The 18,629-nt window shown below is 30.2% G+C and overlaps 2 protein-coding genes across 3 annotated transcripts; both read left to right on the top strand.

Moving 5' to 3' along the window:
• Positions 1–3,944: 3,944 nt before the first annotated feature.
• EDA8 (Putative membrane lipoprotein) lies at positions 3,945–5,835 on the top strand. Its single transcript, XM_016330909.3, has 3 exons — positions 3,945–4,277; positions 4,544–4,650; positions 4,844–5,835. The coding sequence occupies exons 1-3, from the start codon at positions 4,110–4,112 to the stop codon at positions 5,607–5,609; spliced, it is 1,041 nt and encodes a 346-aa protein (XP_016186395.2). The 5' UTR covers positions 3,945–4,109; the 3' UTR covers positions 5,610–5,835.
• A 6,205-nt stretch (positions 5,836–12,040) lies between these two features.
• On the top strand, positions 12,041–15,022 carry LOC107621709 (Tetratricopeptide repeat (TPR)-like superfamily protein). Of its 2 annotated transcripts, XM_088505328.1 has the most exons (2): positions 12,041–13,692; positions 13,816–15,022. In XM_088505328.1, exons 1-2 carry the CDS (start codon positions 12,165–12,167, stop codon positions 14,796–14,798), a joined length of 2,511 nt encoding a protein of 836 aa, XP_088361454.1. In that variant the 5' UTR covers positions 12,041–12,164; the 3' UTR covers positions 14,799–15,022. The 2 variants fall into 2 exon arrangements, with proteins under 2 accessions (XP_088361454.1, XP_016179213.1); XM_016323727.3 differs by having other exon boundaries at positions 12,041–15,022.
• Positions 15,023–18,629: the final 3,607 nt, after the last annotated feature.

Raw genomic sequence — 18,629 nt, 5'->3', positions numbered from 1 at the left:
TTTCATCTACCCAGAGATCAAGCCAAAAATTGGTGTTAAGCCCATCTCTTATGAAGTTGATTGAGTGCTTTTTAAACACGGGCCAAAGTTTCATAAGCTCCTTCTAAAGAGGTGAGTCTGACTTTCTTGCTTCTGGTTAGAGGTGGCAAAATGTACACTACCCGCAAGTACCCAATCCGACTAAATCTAGTCGGATAGGATTGCCAACCCGATCCGCAACGGATAGGGTAGAGTGCAGATTGAGTCTCAACCCTATCCGACCAACTCGCACTCTATATATGTATATATATGTATATGTTATATATAAAAATATGTTTCAAGTAGATGTTGAACCAAAGACCTCTTATTAAATGCAAAAGATTTTTAATCACTAAAAGAAGATCGTTATTGATAATTTAATATTCTTTTACATAAAAATTAATTTTATTTTAAATTATCATTAAATTATATAATAATATTGCATCTTTTTTTAATCCATAGATAGAGTCGAGTATCCAAAGGTTAAAAACAAATAGGATTAAAATTGAGATATTTTCAACCTACAAATAAGATAGATTAAAACTAGATCCAAACCCTACCTATTCTATTTATTGCCACTTCCAAGTTTGTGTCCAATAATTTTGACTGGATTTTACCCAGTGTTGTAGAACTTTATTTGTAGTTCTTATAGAAAAATCTTTATCTTCTGTATGTCTTCATCCAATTCTGTCTTCTCCTTTATCATGTGACAGTGCTGGTGAAATTAGAATTTTCTACATATAATTTTTTAGTAAAAATTTTTTGAATTTGTCCCGATTGTCTGAATTATCAGTCCATTCTTAGATTGAATTTTCACGATCTATTATTGTTAGGGTTGCAAATTCTAGCAGGTTTCTAGTTTCATCTACCCAGGGATCAAGCCGAAAATTAGTTTTAAGCCCATCTCTTATGAAGTTGATTGAGTACTTTTTGAACAGGGGCCAAAGTTTCATAAGCTCCTTCTAAAGAGGTGCTGACTTTTTTGTTTCTAGTTAGAGGTGGCAACATGCACACTATCCGCAAGTACTCAATCCGACTAAACCCAGTTGGGTAGGGTTGCCAACCCGATCTGCAGCGAATAGAGTAGAGTGTAAATTGAGTCTCAATCCTATCCGACCAACTCGCACTCTATATATGTATATATTATATACTTATATAAAAATATGTTTCAAGTGAATGTTGAACCAAAGAAGATCATTATTGATAATTTAATATTCTTTTACATAAAAATTAATTCTATTTTAAATTATCATTAAATTATATAATAATATTGATTTTTTTTATTTCATAGATAAAATCAGATACCTACAGATTAAAAATGAATAGGATTGACGTTGGGATATTTTCAACCTACAAATAAAATAGAGTTAAAATTAAATCCAAACCCTACCTATTCTATTCATTGCTACTCCTACTTTTGGTTCTATAATATTGTTATTGTCATTGTCATTGCAGTATTTGTAAATCATAACCTCTGTTCATAGCTAATTAAGTTTGTCTCTTAGTTGCCAAATAATCTTCAAAAGAAAAGCATCATTCATTGAACTAATAAGGTTTCTCAACTCTAGGCCTCCCTCATATTTTGGTTTGCATTTATGCGTTCTTCTCTTGTTTTTAGTTTCTTCTTAGATAAAACTTCGTTGCATTTTTTCAATTTTCCTGCAAATTCTTTTCGAAACTATGCAGTGTTACATTTCAAAATTAACACTAAAATTAATCATTGATTTAGGTAAAGTAATTTTTCCAGTAAAGAATAAACACTTGTTTTTTCAACCCTTCAATTTATTTTGAACTCTATCAATTACTATTTTAAATTTCTCCTTTCCTCTCCGGTTATGGCTTATTTTGGCACCAAAGTTATCTATCCAAAGCATTGTTTTTCTTGAAATTGGTGGCTCCAATTATCTCGTGTGTAGCTTGAGAGTGAGTGTTTCGGAAAAAGACCGTAGAAAATTTTGCTTGGTTACTTTGATGCCTGCCAACTGGTAAATAAATCATTTCTAGGATTTCTTGTAGTTTTTTTTTTTTTTGGTTTACCTCACAGGTTAAGGATTAATCCGTCGCGGATTTGAGTTCCATTTAAGGGTTTGTCGTTGGCCAATGAGTTGCTGCATGCACAAGACAGGGTTCAAATTCCTGACACTTGCTTAAGCGAACGAGTGAGCAGACCACTCAACCAATCCAAGTTGATTTTTCTCGTAGTTTTTTAATCTTTATAAAGACGCATAAATTAACTTCCCAAAGCAGGCTCACTCCCATTTCGGTAATGTTTTTGATAATTTTGATACAAAAGTGTTTTTTTTTTATATAAAAAAAGCATAAATATTTTGCATGTAGATCAAGTATTTTGATAATTTTGACACTACTTCAGTTTTGAACCATTACAACCGTTCATCAATTTTGGGCTTCTATATGCCCATATGGGCCCCATCACAATTACAAAATAGTCCATCTGATTTTGATAATTGTTTTTAATCCTTCAGTGGGCCATATCATATTGTTGGCCAGTCCCACCCAATCGCCGGTATCGGATCCACCACGTTGTCCTCACGCGCCGCCGTTGGTGATTCGTTGTAATAACGAATACGTAACAACTAGTAGTAAGTGAATATTGAAGAAAAAAATAGACTAAAAAGTAATATCCACTTAATATTATTAAGAGTACTGAACAATTTAAAAAAGATAGTAAAAATTTTGACCAAATTTCAAAAATGGCTAAATAAAATAAAACAACTTTTAAATACAATAAAAATAACTAATTTCAAACATATTACTTAAATAATTATTAAAAAAAATAAATTTAGTTAAACTAAATGATAACAAAAAAAAATTTATATTATTTTCTTGTAAAAATTAAATTATACTCGTTTTATTTTATGTCATTATGATATTTGTATTCTTTTGCATTGAACACAGTCCCACCAAAGCTAATTCATTATCTTCCATCATGTGGGTACCAACCATTAAACAGTAAAGAGAAGTGAGTTGACCTAATTTTCAATTTTATATATATAATATTATATGCTAAATTAGTATATGTAGAAATAGAATCAATTTAATATCCAAAGACATAAAAATACAAATAATTTTGTTATTTAAACTTTTTTTTAATATCCAACACTTATAAAAAGAAGAGAGAGAACAAAAAAAGAAAAAAGAAAAATATAATTAATTAAACCCCAAATATAAAATTCGTTTTTCAAGTACAACAACACAGTTTTTTAATTTCATTTTTTTTTTTTAATTTTTACTCTTCTACTACTACTACTACTATAGTCTATAGTAGTATAGTTAGTTCTAGGTTGAACTTGATTCAAGTTAGGAATAGTGGGGTGCTTTGGGATGCACAAGGTTTCACTGTGGTCTTGTCCTGACATGATCATTCCCATATAGTTTCCTTTTTAATTTTAATGGAAAAATAAAAATATAAATAAAAATTGTGTGCTTTTTTTGGACAACCAAACTCATAAGAGAGTGACGTGGTTCCTTTTGAGCAAAATAGTGGCAAAAGCAGCCGTACCAATTTTTTCTCCAAATCATTGTAAATACACACTTAACCTAAGGGCATCATAGTCCTAACAAACAATCCCCAAATCCAAATTCATAAAAAGCAAAAAATCATAACACAAAAAAGGGATAAAAAAATAGAGAGAAGAACCTTATTTTTTAATTACTAATTAGTCTTGAAATTCAGAAAGAGAGAGAGATCTGTAAAAACAATAGAGAAAAAAAAGAACCAAACACCAAAAAAAGAGGTCCCTTTTAACTCACTACTCACTAATCTCTCTCTAAGTTTGAGGTAGCAGCAACACAACACAGCACAAAACAAAACAACACCACCAAAAAAGTGACCTAAATAAATAAATAAGCATAAATCTAAAATATAAAAAATATAAATACTAAATACAAAAATGAAAATATAAATTCCCATTCCTTCGTTCTCTTCCCATTCGATTTCGTTCCTTTCATTTCATTATTCACACACCAAACAAAAAACCAAAAAATCTGAAACCTTTATTTCTTTCTTTCTCTTCTCTTCTTCACACACCATTTTCTTCTGCTACTGCTTCTGCTGGTGGTGCTGGTTCAACATGAGGATCCGCAAGAACGCGAAGTTCTCATCTTTAGAGTTATTAAGCTCATCTTCCTCAGAAGGAGGAACAGGTTCTTGTTCTTCATTCTCATTTCGTCATACCCACGTGTGCCAGCTGAACCAGTCTCCATGGGATGTGATCCCCTTTGACTCTGATTCCATCCAGGTTCCTCCTTCATTCTCTTATTCTCAGATCTACCCACATAATAATAACCCGAAAAAAAAGTTTCATTTTTTAGGGTTTTTATCTTTTGGGTTTCTTATTATTATTCATTATTCATTATTCGTTATTCATTATTATTATTCAGCTTTACCTCATTTAGGGTTCTTCACAAACACACAAATTTTCCACGTGAAATCGTTCCCTTTCAATTCAAACACCCAATTAGGTTATTGGGTACCCCTCATTTCTCACTATTTTTCTCTACCCAGTTCGAATGCCACAACAATAACAACACCACCTTCCTCACCACCACCACCACCACCACCACCACCCACGCTTCTGTAAATGCTGCAGATTCCGTTGGACCTGTTGAAAGGTAAACGTATCAATTATCATTCCTCTCGATTTTTCTGTTTGCTTCTTCTTCTTCTCTTTCAGTTCGTGTTATCAACATTAGGGTTTTTTTTGTTTCTGCATTTGTTCGATTATGCCAAAAATTTGCGTGCTTTATTCGTTTATTTCTCTCTTCTTCTCCTTCTTTGCTCTCTGCTCGAATCTGAATCTATCAGCGTCGCTTCGATGATGGACATTGACGACAAAACCAAGATGGTTGCTCTTCAAGACGACGATGCAGCCGTGGCGGCAATGACGGCTGTCCATCGTCGCGATAGTGGAAAGGGAGCAAAAGTTGCCGCCGCGAACGGCGGAGCTGGTTACAGCAAGAAGACACCGGCGGCAGCTGCTGGAGGAGCTCGCAGCAGCCGCGCCAATAAGAATCGTGGTGGTCCTCCTCCCGCCGCCGCTGGCAGCAAGAAACCACCACCGGCGTCGAGTAATCCGTACGAATTTTACTACTATTCAGGGTTTGGACCGCTATGGGGGCGGAGAAGAGGCGGCAGACATGGCGGCGGTGGCGGAGGAGGAGAAGACGAAAGCAAGAACAGCCATGGTAACGGAAATGAGAATAATCATAACAATAATCGAGCATTGGAGGAACCATCGAAAATCGTTACTATCATGAATGAAGCCGAAGCCGCAGAAGTAGAAGGTGGTAATAATAATAATAATAATAATAATAATAATAATAATAATATTAATATTAATAATAATGTTACAAATGTTGTTAGTGTTAATAATAATAATAATAAAGGTAGTGGCATGGAAGATAGTGTTGTTGGTTATTCTTTAGTGAATGTTGGGGAATTGGATTATGTGGAGATTGATGATGACGACGAAGAAGAAGAAGAGGATAACATCAACGATGATGAAGAGATTGGGAACAAGAAGAGAATGAGGAAGCCAGTTAAAGCTAGGTCTCTTAAATCTCTTATGTGATTATATATATAATAATATCATATAGTATAAGATCGAGGGTTGGGGTTCAATCAATGTAATGTTATTGTTGTTGTTGTTGTTTTGGAATATTATTATTATTATTATTATTATTATTATGTATGGTAGGGTGGGGGTTTGTGTTGTATTTGGTGGTGTTGTATGTTCCTCTCCCTCTCTTATGAATCAATATTTAGGGTTATGGAAATCATAATGTTAATTTTGGTTTCATATGGATATATATATATATATGCATATTATATGGTACGTTATGATGATGTGTGTTGGCCACGTGGCTGAGGTTAAAATTAAATTTTAAATATTCTTTTACATAAAATCTATGACCTTTAATTAAATCATGGCCGTTGGATATTATAAAGTGGGAAGGAGGTGGACCGTGAAAACAGTGTGAGTCAAACCTTTGAAAGGAGAAGGGTATAATGGTAAATTGGGTTTAGGGTATTTTTTTCATATATATTTGGCTCATGCATAAGAGTAAGCATAAATATAGATGTGGGCCACATAAGGCATATTTTGAAAGTAACTTCCTCTTATAGGCCTTTGGCCTCTCTTACACTTTTTTGTGCCTTATAAAGGGCATTTGTGATTCTTATCCATTTGTTTCCTCAAGTTAATAATAACATAATAGAAATAAAAATTTTTGGACCTTTCTCTTGACCTATGTTATGTCATGTTATATTTACTTATTTAGCCACTTTTCTAATTTGATGCTCCAAAACAAATCATTTGGCAGAAATGAGAAAGAAGAGCTTGAAGTTTATGTAGTGCTAAATTATGGAATTGAAATTGAAATAACAATAAGCATAAATGCATAATACCAATAATGTTAAACATAATTGCACCAAAATTAGATGTAATAATAGTTAGCATGACTATTTGTGTCGGAAATTAAAAATGCATTACGGATTTTATTCAAAGGAAAAAATCAAACGGAGTTAGGCTTTTTTTAGAATCAATGTAATTGTGTTTGATTTGAATGAGGTAATTAAGTAAATGAATAAGCTTTTCAAAGTGGAAGAAATTTAGATACATTCTCTCAATCTCTCCTGTCTTTCAATAGAACATCAAAGACTAATTTTTTAGTTCTCTTGTTTTGTTTCTTTTTATAAAATAAAGAACATAAGAGGGACTAGAGAAGAGTGGAGCAAGCCAAGAAATGTTCTCATAATGTCTAGAAAAAATCTAAAGGAGTGAAGGAGAAAAGTGAGGAATAAAATCTTTTTTATAGACTTCTAGTATCATGTTTTTTTTTTATTTGAAATGACAACACATAGATTGTTTTTTAATGATAAGGTCATGGGGTGGACACAGTTAATTTATTCTCGTTTTTTATTAAAATTAGTCACTAAATAAGATAATTTAAATAGTTCTGACATTATTTTAAATATTTTTTTAATGAATATTTAAAAAAAATACCCTTAATATATTAACAAAAAAATATTTAGTTTAATTTATTTTTAATTAAATATTTTTTTAATTTAAATTTAACCAATTTACTCCTACCAATTTAATTTAAACTTAAAAATATTCTCTTTTTAACTATGCTTTGGACATCATATAATTATTCACACATAAGAAAATTACACTCTTAAGTATAAAATCAATCATATAATTCAAACTATATACACAAAATAAAATAGCAGGGGAGAGCTCATCATATTTGATCTGATTCTAAAACAATTTTGCCAGAGAAAAAATAATAAATAGAGCAGCATCAAGGCTAACAAACTAAAGGATCATAATCACATAAATAATATAATAAACTAAGAAGCCGAAAACATGTGTGCACTCAAATTATCAAATATGGAGGCATCTACTTAAGTTAATACCATGGTACATATTATCTGCACTATCAACACATAAAAAACAGAATAAACGAAACCCAATAAATCATCAACAAAGGCTTAAGATAGATTATATCCTATCACAAGTATAACTCTCTGTTTTAATTGATGTATCAATAATGTTAGATCTACAAATTTATTAGTTCATATCATGCTCTGGTCTCACTCAAAAATAAAAGTGCTAAATGACTAAGATAATTTTTCTTACCCTCCTTATATTATTCTCAATATGTACTTATAACAATACATTATCCTAATTATCTACGTTCTCCATAACAGAAGATTAGTGAAAATAGAATCACACATGTTTCATAAATTATGGAAATATAATTATTTCAAAGTATCCATTAAAATTTTTAAAGTTCTATTTGACTTTTGTCCAGAGACAAAGAAGGCAAAAGTGAAAAAATTAGAGACAGACAAAAAAAATTGTATCTATATATTTTGTTTGGTAAAAATATAACTATAAATACCAAAAAAAAAATTATAAAAGTCCTTTTTACCCATTTTTCTCTTACATTAAACAACTCTTAACCTTCTTCCACCACTACTCTGCAAAGATCACCAATCCAAATCAAAATTCACAAATCTAAAAATATAACATCTAAATGATCAACTTAAATAAAACCTCAAACTAGATTTTTTCTTCAAATAGGAAAAAAACATAAAAAGAAGGGAGAGAATACAAGAGTTAAACCTGTAAATTTGATATTCTTGTGAAGATAAAAAAAGTTCTCAAAAATTTATATCTCTTAACCAAATTTGTGTCCTAGCTTTTGGAATAGAAGAATTTTTTGTGTGTATTTGTCTCTATCTTTCCTTCTAAACACTTTTATGTTTCTCTTTGTTCTTAATTTGCCTCTGTATTTCTGTTTTAAGTCACAAATCAAAAGAAATATAAAATTATACATAAATGTAGAAGCTAAGATGAAGAGTAACTTGATCCACAACCTAAACATGAAGTCTCTGTTAACACTTCATTGTCTATCAATTAGTTAGTTAAGTTAGTTTCAGTTGGTTGGAAGTAGTTAGAGTTAGTGACGGTTAGAGTTAGTTATTACTGGTAACAATGCTTACTGTACAAGCAACTTCATGTATATATATGAATCAGTGCATGCAGAATCAATAACAATCTCATTCATTCTACCTTTTCCTCTCTTCTCTATTCTAACATTTCTTTTCAACACAAGTTCATAGCTTTCATTTATGGAAAAAAAAAACACAAATTATGAATCATTTAAAAAAAAATAAATCTATATACTTATTGAATAACATGAGAAGCCAATCAACTTAGGTTGGTCGAGTAGTCAGCTCACTCGTCCGCTTAAACAAGTATTGGATGGATTAGCCATTGATCTGTCTGAGCTTAGATATTTATAATAACTTAAAAAGAACTCTTATTTTGAAGAATTGATACTAATATTTTTTTAGTTAGAATATAAGATATTTATTACCATGTTGACTATCTTCATATTTGATATATATATATATATAATGTATAAAAAGATAAATTAGTGCCTATTAATACATTAATTATTACAGTAGTATTTGTTATATTTGAATCTAGTAATATTTACGGTATACAAAAGGAATGAAGAGAAATTTAATATATAATTTTTCTCAAAGTATTTGTGTTATTCACAAAGTTATTTATTAAAAAGAAAAGAGTGTTTACATTTTAACTAATAAAAAATTTGTTACTATTATACACATTATATAAAATAAATTATTAATGGACACATTAGTGCTTATTAATCTATTAGGTAAAAATAAATCAACCAAACAAGAGTAATTTTAAATCATTGATACGGATGAAGTTTTGTGAAAAAAAAAAATTATGAAAAGAGATTAAGAGTAAATAAATTTTTGAGAAACACACATCTAATAATGTCTTATAAACAATACAAAAAAAACTAAACATATGAAATAATAATGTAAAACAAATATTGAAACCTTTATTAAAGTCAAAAGTAAATGAATGAGTTTTTCAAAGTGAAAGAAATTTAGATACATTCTCTCTGGTCTTTCAATAGAATACCAAAGGCTGATTTTTTTAGTTCTCTTGTTTTGTTTCTTTTTATAAAATAAAGAACATAAGAGGGATGAGAGAAGAGTGGAACAAGTAAAGAAATGCTCTTCACAATATCTAGAAAAAATCTAAAGGAGTGAAGGAGAAAAGTGAGGAATAAAATCTTTTTTATAGACTTATAGGATCATGTTTTTTTATTTGAAGTGACAACACAATGTGTTTTTTGTATAAGGACATTTTTTTTTATTGACTATATTCTCGATTTTTTTTAAAATTAGTCATTAAATAAGATAATTTAAATAGTTCTGACACTATTTTAAATATTATTTTCGATAAATATGTAAAAAAGATCTCACATATTAACGAAGAGATATTTAGTTTAATTAATTTTTAATTAAATATTTTTTTTATAATTCAAATTTAACCAATTTACTTCTACTAATTTAATTTATACTTAAAAATATTTTCTTTTTAACTATGCTTTGGTCATCATATAATTATTCACACATAATAAAATTACAATTTTAAGTATAAAATCAATCATATAATTCAAACTATATACACGAAATAAAAAACCAGAAGAGAGCTCATCATATTTGATCTGATTCTAAAACAATTTTCCCACATAGAAAATAATAAATAGAGCAGCATCAAAGCTAACAAACTAAAGAATCACAATCACATAAATAATCTTAATAAACAAAGAAGCTGAAAACATGTGTGCACTCAATTTATCAAATTTGAAGGCATCTACTTAAGTTAATACCATGGTACATATTATCTGCACTATCAACACATATAAAACAGAATAAACAAAACCCAATGAATCATCAACAAAGGCTTAAGATAGATTATATCCTATCACAAGTATAACTCTCTGTTTTAATTGATGTATCAGTAATGTTAGATCTACAAATATATTAGTTAATATCATGCTCTGGTTTCACTTAAAAATTAAAGTGCTAAATGACTAAGATAATTTTTCTTACCCTACTTATATTATTCTCAAAATGTACTTATAATACATTATCCTAATTATCTACTTTATCCATAATAGATTATAACTATTGCTAAACAGAGAATGTAGGAAGTAAAATAATGTCTTTCTAAATTCAGTTCGCGGCAGTGACTTGAATAATAGTGGTTTATTTAGTCGAAATTCACAAATCTAAGAATGTAACATCTAAATCATCAATTTAAATAAAAAATTCAAATTAGTTTTTTCTTTAAAAAAGGGAAAAAAATAGAGAGAGAATAAGAGTTAAAAATCCGAAATTCAACATTGTTTTGAGGATAAAAAAGGTTCTCAAAAATTTATATCTCTTTACCAAATTTGTGTCTTAACTTTTGGAATAGAAGAATTTTTTGTGTGTATTTGTCTCTATCACTCCTAATCATTTTTGTGTCTCCCTTTGTTCTTAATTTGCTTTTCTATTTGTATTAAGTCACAATTCAAAAGGAGTCTAAAATTATACATGAGGGTAAAAGCCAAGATGAAATTAGAACAAATATATATATATATATCCGTGTGTGTGTAATTTCATTTAATATTAATAGCTCGCTAATAGTATATTTTAGTGCAAAGATATCAAATAGAATTATTAATTTAGTTTAAAGAGATAAAAAATTAAGTTTATTGTTACTCAAAAAAATTTTACTATATATCAAATAATGTATTCTTTAATTTCTATTTTATTGCGATAATTATCTGTATCATAATACTAGTAATATATCATAGGGTTATTATTATTAATATATTAATTGTATTTTAATATTTATTATTTATATATTTAAAAATTATATTCAAAATTATTTATTTAGTTTCATAATAAATGATATTTTTAAATTTAAATAATTTATTAAAAAAATATTAATATAATAAATAAAAAATAATTTAAAAAATAAATAAACTCCTAACTAATTTGAAATAAGAGATAATTAAACTCTTATTCATTTTTGATTGTCCACGTTGACATACAAAATTTTTTTCGGCAAAACAGTTTAGTCATGTAATTTGATATGTCATCATTTTTTGTCAGAACTTAACAGAAAAATATCCACAAAAATTGAAATAGAACACTTTTATTTTAAAAGATTGCATTGCCATTCTAAAAAAATAGACAAGGATCAAGTTAATAGTTTATTTTTTTTTCCTTATAAAGGACATTTGTGGTTCCTATCAATTTGTTTCCTCAAGTTAATGGTAACATAATAGAAATAAAATTTTTGGCCCTTCCCTTTGACCTATGTTATGTCATATTATATTTACTTATTTAGCCACTTAATTTGGTACTCCAATACATTTGACAGATATAAAAAAGAAGAGGTTGAAATTTAAGTAGTGCTCAATTATGGAATTTAAATTGAAATAACAATGAGCATAATAACAATAATGTTTAAACATCGTTACACCTGTAATGTAGATTATTTTCTATTAGAAATAAAAATTAATTATTTAATTTATAATTATAATTAATTTTTTCAATAAAAGTACATAAATAACACATAAATGTAAGTACCAAAAAAAGCCATTTTATTCTCACAAGAAGCAGGGTTAGGTCAGAGGCAACATGATTAAGCGATGAGATGAGAGCAAAATGAGGTGGTTCCATCACCACCGGTTACAACCACAACACTCTATCTACTTCTTTTCTTTTCTCTTTCATGGCTTCTCTCAGATTTTCTATTTTCATAGATACTTTCGATTCAAAGACCTCAATCCCTACTGTATCTTGTTACGGAGCTTTCCCTTTCAAATCCCTACCCAAAACGAAGTACATTCAGATCGACGCGAACTTCAGTTCTAAGCCTAAGGTTCGGAACAAGGCTCGGGTGGCGAAGCGAGTGCCAAACCCACAAATCGGAGCTGAATTTAGGTTGGGCTACGAAGCCAAGAACAGTGCTCCACTAGAAATTGATAAGTTCCTCGTGCGCCGTGACGGCGACGATGCTGACGTGGATTACTCTTCAGTTGGTCCTGAACTAAGCACGGAGCATTGCAATGCGATCTTGAGAGTGCTTGAGAGGACGAGCGACGACGCCAAAACGATGTCGTTTTTTGAGTGGATGAGAGGAATGGGGAAATTAGAGCAAAACGACCGTGCTTACAACATCGTCCTTCGTTTGCTGAGCAAGAAGGAAGATTGGGAAGCTGCAAAGAAACTAGTTTTGGAAATGAGAACCAAATTCGGGTCCGAATTGAGCTTGCAGGCTTTCAACACTCTCATATACGCTTGTCGGAGGCGGGGTTTAGTGGAACTGGGGGCGAAGTGGTTCCGACTGATGTTGGATTCCGGTGTGGCGCCGAATGCGGCGACGTTCAGCATGTTGATGGGGCTTTACAGGAAAGGATGGAACATTGAGGAGGCAGAGTTCATGTTTTCTCAGATGAGGCAGTTAGGGATGTTGTTTGAACCGGCATATTCAGGTATGATTACGATATACACCCGTTTTAGATTGTATGAAAAGGCAGAAGACATAATTAGCTTGATGAGAGAAGACAAAATTGTTCCTAATATGGAGAATTGGTTGGTGATGCTGAATGCTTATAGCCAGCAAGGAAAATTGAGGGATGCTGAGAAGGTTTTGGTGTCAATGGAAGAGGCAGGGTTCAGTCCCAATATTGTTGCATATAATATTATGATAACTGGGTATGGAAAAGCTTCCAATATGGATGCTGCTCAGAAGTTGTTTGTGAAACTGAAGAATGTTGGGTTGGACCCTGATGAGACCACTTTCCGTTCTATGATTGAGGGATGGGGTAGAGTTGATAATTATGTAGAAGCCATGTGGTATTATAAGGAGCTCAAGCGGTTAGGGTACAAACCGAATTCGTCGAATTTGTACACTATGTTAAAGTTGCAGGCCAAACATGGAGACGAAGAGGGTGCTGTTGGAACTCTTGGAGATATGGTGGAGGCTGGATGCCAGTACTCTTCTATGCTTGGCACTCTATTACATGCTTATGAGAGTACTGGCAGGGTTGATAAATTGCCGCTTTTGTTGAACATGAACAGGAGCTGCTATGAACACATTCTTGTTAATCAACATTCTTGCTCCTCTCTGGTCATGGCTTATGTAAAACACAAGCTGATAGAAGATGCTATTAAAGTGTTGAAAGAGAAGAAGTGGTGTGACGAGCCTTATGAGGATAACTTGTGTCATCTTTTGATTTGCTCGTGCAAAGAGGCAGGTATGCTGGAGAATGCTGTTAAGATATATAATCAAATTCACAAGAATGTTGATAAGCCTAACATGCATATTTTGTGCACCATGATTGACATTTACAGTGTCATGGGCCTCTTCAATGAGGCAGAGATGTTGTATATGCAGTTGAAGTCTTCAGGGATTCAATTGGATATGATTGCCTTTAGCATTGTTGTTAGAATGTATGTCAAAGCTGGATCGCTGAAAGATGCTTGCTCTGTTCTGGATGAAATTGACAAGCTACCAGACATCGTGCCAGACATCTTTTTGCTACGTGATATGTTTCGTATTTACCAAAGATGCAACAAGGTGGATAAGTTAACTGCCCTTTACTACAAAGTCTCGAAAGATCGTGTGGATTGGGATCAGGAACTATATAATTGTGTCCTAAACTGCTGTGCGCAGGCTCTGCCAGTAGACGAGCTTTCCAGGCTTTTTGAAGAGATGCTAGACCGTGGATTTACCCCTAACACGATCACTTTCAATGTCATGCTTGACATCTTTGGAAAAGCTAGGCTCTTCAAGAAGGTTAATAGGATTTTCTGCATGGCTAAGAAGCAAGGTCTGGTTGATGCGATCTCTTACAATACTATCATTGCAGCATTCGGTAAAAATAAAGACTTCAAAAACATGTCATGGATGGTTGACAAGATGCAATTTGATGGGTTTTCAGTTTCCCTTGAAGCCTACAATTCTATGCTGGATGCTTACGGGAAAGATGGTCAAATGGAAACTTTTAGATCCATATTGCAGAAGATGAAGGAATCAAACTGTGCCTCTGACCACTACACATACAACACCATGATCAATATCTATGGGGAGCAAGGATGGATCGAAGAAGTTGCTAATGTTCACACTGAATTGAAAGAATGTGGCCTTGGACTTGATTTGTACAGCTATAACACATTGATTAAGGCTTATGGAGTTGCAGGGATGGTTGAAGATGCTGTAGATTTGATCAAGGAAATGAGAGATAATGGAATTGAACCAGACAAGATAACTTACACTAATCTTATCACCGCGCTGCGCAGAAATGATAAATTTTTAGAAGCTGTTAAGTGGTCGCTGTGGATGAAGCAGATGAAATTGTGAATAAGGTTAAATCATGTCATATCAGTATATAAGTTAAAGTTGGCTCTGACTTAACCCAGTTTCTTTTGAGAATAACATGGCCTTAAGGTCCTACTTGAGGGTAATTATCTCTGACCTTACATACACCAGAAAGATATTTCTGTATAAATATTAGTCATTCATGGTTGTTTACAGTTTATTTATAGTTATATAAAGAGTCATAGTATGTCAAACCATATTATAGGGACATTTTCTTGGGTATATTTTGTACATTTCATGTATTATTCTGTAATGAAAGTTCCTATTTCATGATTAGTGACTTGAAAAAAAAAAATTTGTTTAGTAGTTACATCTTTTCTTATGTACTTTTTATGTACTCTTACTAAAAACATTAATTATAACCATAAATTAAATAACTAATTTCTATTACTAATGAAAAATAATCTAAGTAACAACACCAAAATGAGGTGTAATAGTTAGTATAAAGATGTATTAGAAATTTTAAATCATTGATATGGATGAAGTTTTGTGAAAAAAATAAATAAAAATTATGAGAAGAGGTTAAAGGTAAATAAATTTTAGAAAAATACACCTCTAATAATGACTTATAAGCAATACAAAAAACTAAAGATATGAAATAATAATAATAATAATGTAATAATTGTTAAAATCTTTATTAATGTCAAAAGTAAATGAAAGAGCTTTTCAAAACCACAGAAATTTATACATTCTCTCCTGTTTTTCAATATAACACCAAAAATTGATTTGTTAGTTCTCTTATTTTGTTTCTTTTTATCAAATAAAGAACAATAAAAAAAAATTAGAGGATGGTAAAGCAAGTGAAAAAATGTTCTCACAATGTCTAAAAAAATCTAAAGGAGTGAAGGAAAAAAGTGAGAAAATAAAATCGTTTTTATGGTATATCATATTTTATCTGAAGTGATAACACATATTTTTGTATTGACAATGACATATTTAAAATATTTTTATTTTTTTTAATAAAAAGTGATAGGGATTAGTAGATTTTATAATTTATAGTCATTAATTAGTTATCATTAGTATTTTTAATGGTGTGAGATTACATCTAACTAAGTACTGATCAGATTTTGATAAAAGTGATGATTCCCTTAACTTTTTCTCTTTTAATAGTCACTAAATAAGATAATTTAAATAGTTCCTGACACTATTTTAAATATTCCTTTAGATGAGTGTCTAAAATAAAGAAATGCTCATGACATATTTACGAAAAGACGTCTAGCTTATTTTATTTTTAATTAAATAATATTTTTTAATTTAAATTAAACCAGTTTATTTTTATCAATTTAATTTTTACTTAAAGATAATTTCATCATTTTAGTCTAATATTCATATAAAAAAAATTATTCTCCTTTTAACTCTGCTTTGATCATCATATGATTATTCACACATAATAAAATTACACTTTTGGTGAAAAATCAATCCTATAATTCAAACATATACACGAAATAAAGAGCAGGGAGAGCTCACCATAGTTGATCTAGTTCTAAAACAATTTTGCCACAGAGAAAATAATAAATAGAGCAGCATCAAAGCTAACAAACTAAAGGATCACAATTACATAAATAATATAATAAACTAAGAAGCTGAAAACATGTGTGCACTCAATTTAACAAATTTGGAGGCATCTACTTAAGTTAATACCATGGTACATATTATCTGCACTATCAACACATATAAAACAGAATAAACAAAACTCAATAAATCATCAACAAAGGCTTAAGATAGATTATATCCTATCACAACTATAACTCTGTTCTAATTGATGTATCAGTAATGTTAGATCTACAAATTTATTAGTTAATATCATGCTCTGGTCTCACTTAAAAATAAAAGTGCTAAATGGCTAAGATAATTTTTCATACCCCTCCTTATATTATTCTCAAAATATGCTTATAATACATTATCCAAATTATCTACGTTTGCCATAACAGAAGAGTAGTGAAAAATATAATCACAAATGTTTCATAAATTATAAGGGGATTACTTTATTTAAAAAGTTAAAACGATTTGTTCTTTTGGACACCAGTTAGAAAAATCCTAAAAATAAAAAATTTTTGGAACTTGGTATTATTCTTTAAGATCTACATTTGGTGTTAAAATATATGAATAATTCACATTAAAGAAAAAATAACAGTTTTGAAGTTCAGGATAGGATGCTGCATAACACATTCTAAAATATGCAGAATACATAAAGGGGTATGGTTTATTTCAAAGTATCCATCCATTAAAATTTTTGAAATTCTATTAAAATTAGTCTCTATATGTTTTGTTTGGTAAAAATATAGATATAAATACCAAAAAAAATTGTAAAAGTCATTTTTATCCATCTTTCTCTTACAATAAACAACTCTTAACCTTCTTCCACCACTACTCTGCAAAGATCATCAACCCAAATCAAAATTCACAAATCTAATAAAAATATAACATCTAAATCATCAACTTAAATAAAAACTCAAATTAGATTTTTTTTCTTAAAATAGAAAAAAATATATAAAGAAGAGAGCGAATACAAGAGTTAAAACTTATAAATTTGATATTCTTGTGAGGATAAAAGAAGGTTCTAAAAAAACCAACTTGAGTTGGTTGAGTGGTCAGCTCACTCGTCTGCTTAAGTAAGTGTCGCAGGTTTGAATCCCGCGTTATACATGCAGCAACTTATTGGCCAGTGGCAGACCTTTAAATGGAGCTTCGATCCGCAACGAATTAGTACTTGACCTATTGGGTTGGAGGATACCGTAAGGAATAAAAAAAAGTTTCTGTGCATTTGTCTCTATCTGTCCTTCAAAGCACTTTTATGTCTCTTTTTGTTCTTAATTTGCCTCTGTATTTATGTTTAAGACACAATTCAAAAGGAATCTAAAATTATACATGAGTGTAGAAGCCAAGATGAGGTTAGAAAAAATTTGCATACCATAATGACAAATCTTTTAGATTTAAAACTTTCAAAGACTAACTTGATCCACATCCTAATAACTTGTTCCATTGTACATGAAGTCTCTGTTAACACTTCGTTATCTATCAACTAGTTAGTTAAGTTAGTTTTAGTTGGTTGGAAGTAGTTAGAGTTAGTTAGTGACAGTTAGAGTTAGTTATTACGGGTAATAATGCTTACTGTACAAGCAACCTCATGTATATGTATATGAATCAGTGCTTGCAGAATCAATAACAATTTCATTCATTGTGCCATTTTCTCTATTCTCACATTTCTTTTCAATACAAATTCATAGTTCTGGTAAAAGACAAAGTCTAGAGGGCAGCATTTCTATTAAAATTTGGCAAATACTTAACTAGTAAAAGAAGAGAGAATAATTTCACACCATTAGATGAAATCTCACACTATTAAAACCACTAATAATAGTTAATTGATGGCTATAAATTACAAAATTTGCTGGTCCTCTAACACTCCTCCTCATAAAAATACCAATAAACTCTTAAAAATTTATATTTCAGACAGATTAGTTTAAAAAAAATATCAATAAAGTTCTATAAGATAATAAACGTAGACAAATTAATTTAAATTAAGACTTTCTATCTTAATTATAGGAACTAATTTAAAATAAGATGTCTATTTACTATCTTAAAAAACTTTATTAATATTTTTTTAAAAAAACTAATATATCTAAAATATAAATCTTCATAAATTTATTTATCACTTTATTCTTATAAATATTTACAAAAAAAATTATATACAATATACATATATTATATTAATTTAGTAAGAATTTTCAATCATCATCAAAGAATACGAAGGAGCATCCATAATGAGGTAACTTAATTCTTAAACGAGTTAGATTCACTTTGTTGCTACATCTA

Source organism: Arachis ipaensis, chromosome B2 (assembly GCF_059453495.1).
Source record: "Arachis ipaensis isolate K30076 ecotype BB chromosome B2, ASM5945349v1, whole genome shotgun sequence".
Classification (NCBI taxonomy): Eukaryota; Viridiplantae; Streptophyta; class Magnoliopsida; order Fabales; family Fabaceae; genus Arachis; species Arachis ipaensis.
This window is presented reverse-complemented; position numbering and strand designations above follow the sequence as displayed.

Coding starts and splice junctions, on each gene's coding strand:
- EDA8 (XM_016330909.3), top strand. CDS start 4,110: ATGAGGATCCGCAAGAACGCGAAGTTCTCATCTTTAGAGTTATTAAGC. Junction 4,278..4,543: donor TTGACTCTGATTCCATCCAG/GTTCCTCCTTCA, acceptor TTCTCTACCCAG/TTCGAATGCCACAACAATAA. Junction 4,651..4,843: donor TCCGTTGGACCTGTTGAAAG/GTAAACGTATCA, acceptor TGAATCTATCAG/CGTCGCTTCGATGATGGACA.
- LOC107621709 (XM_016323727.3), top strand. CDS start 12,165: ATGGCTTCTCTCAGATTTTCTATTTTCATAGATACTTTCGATTCAAAG.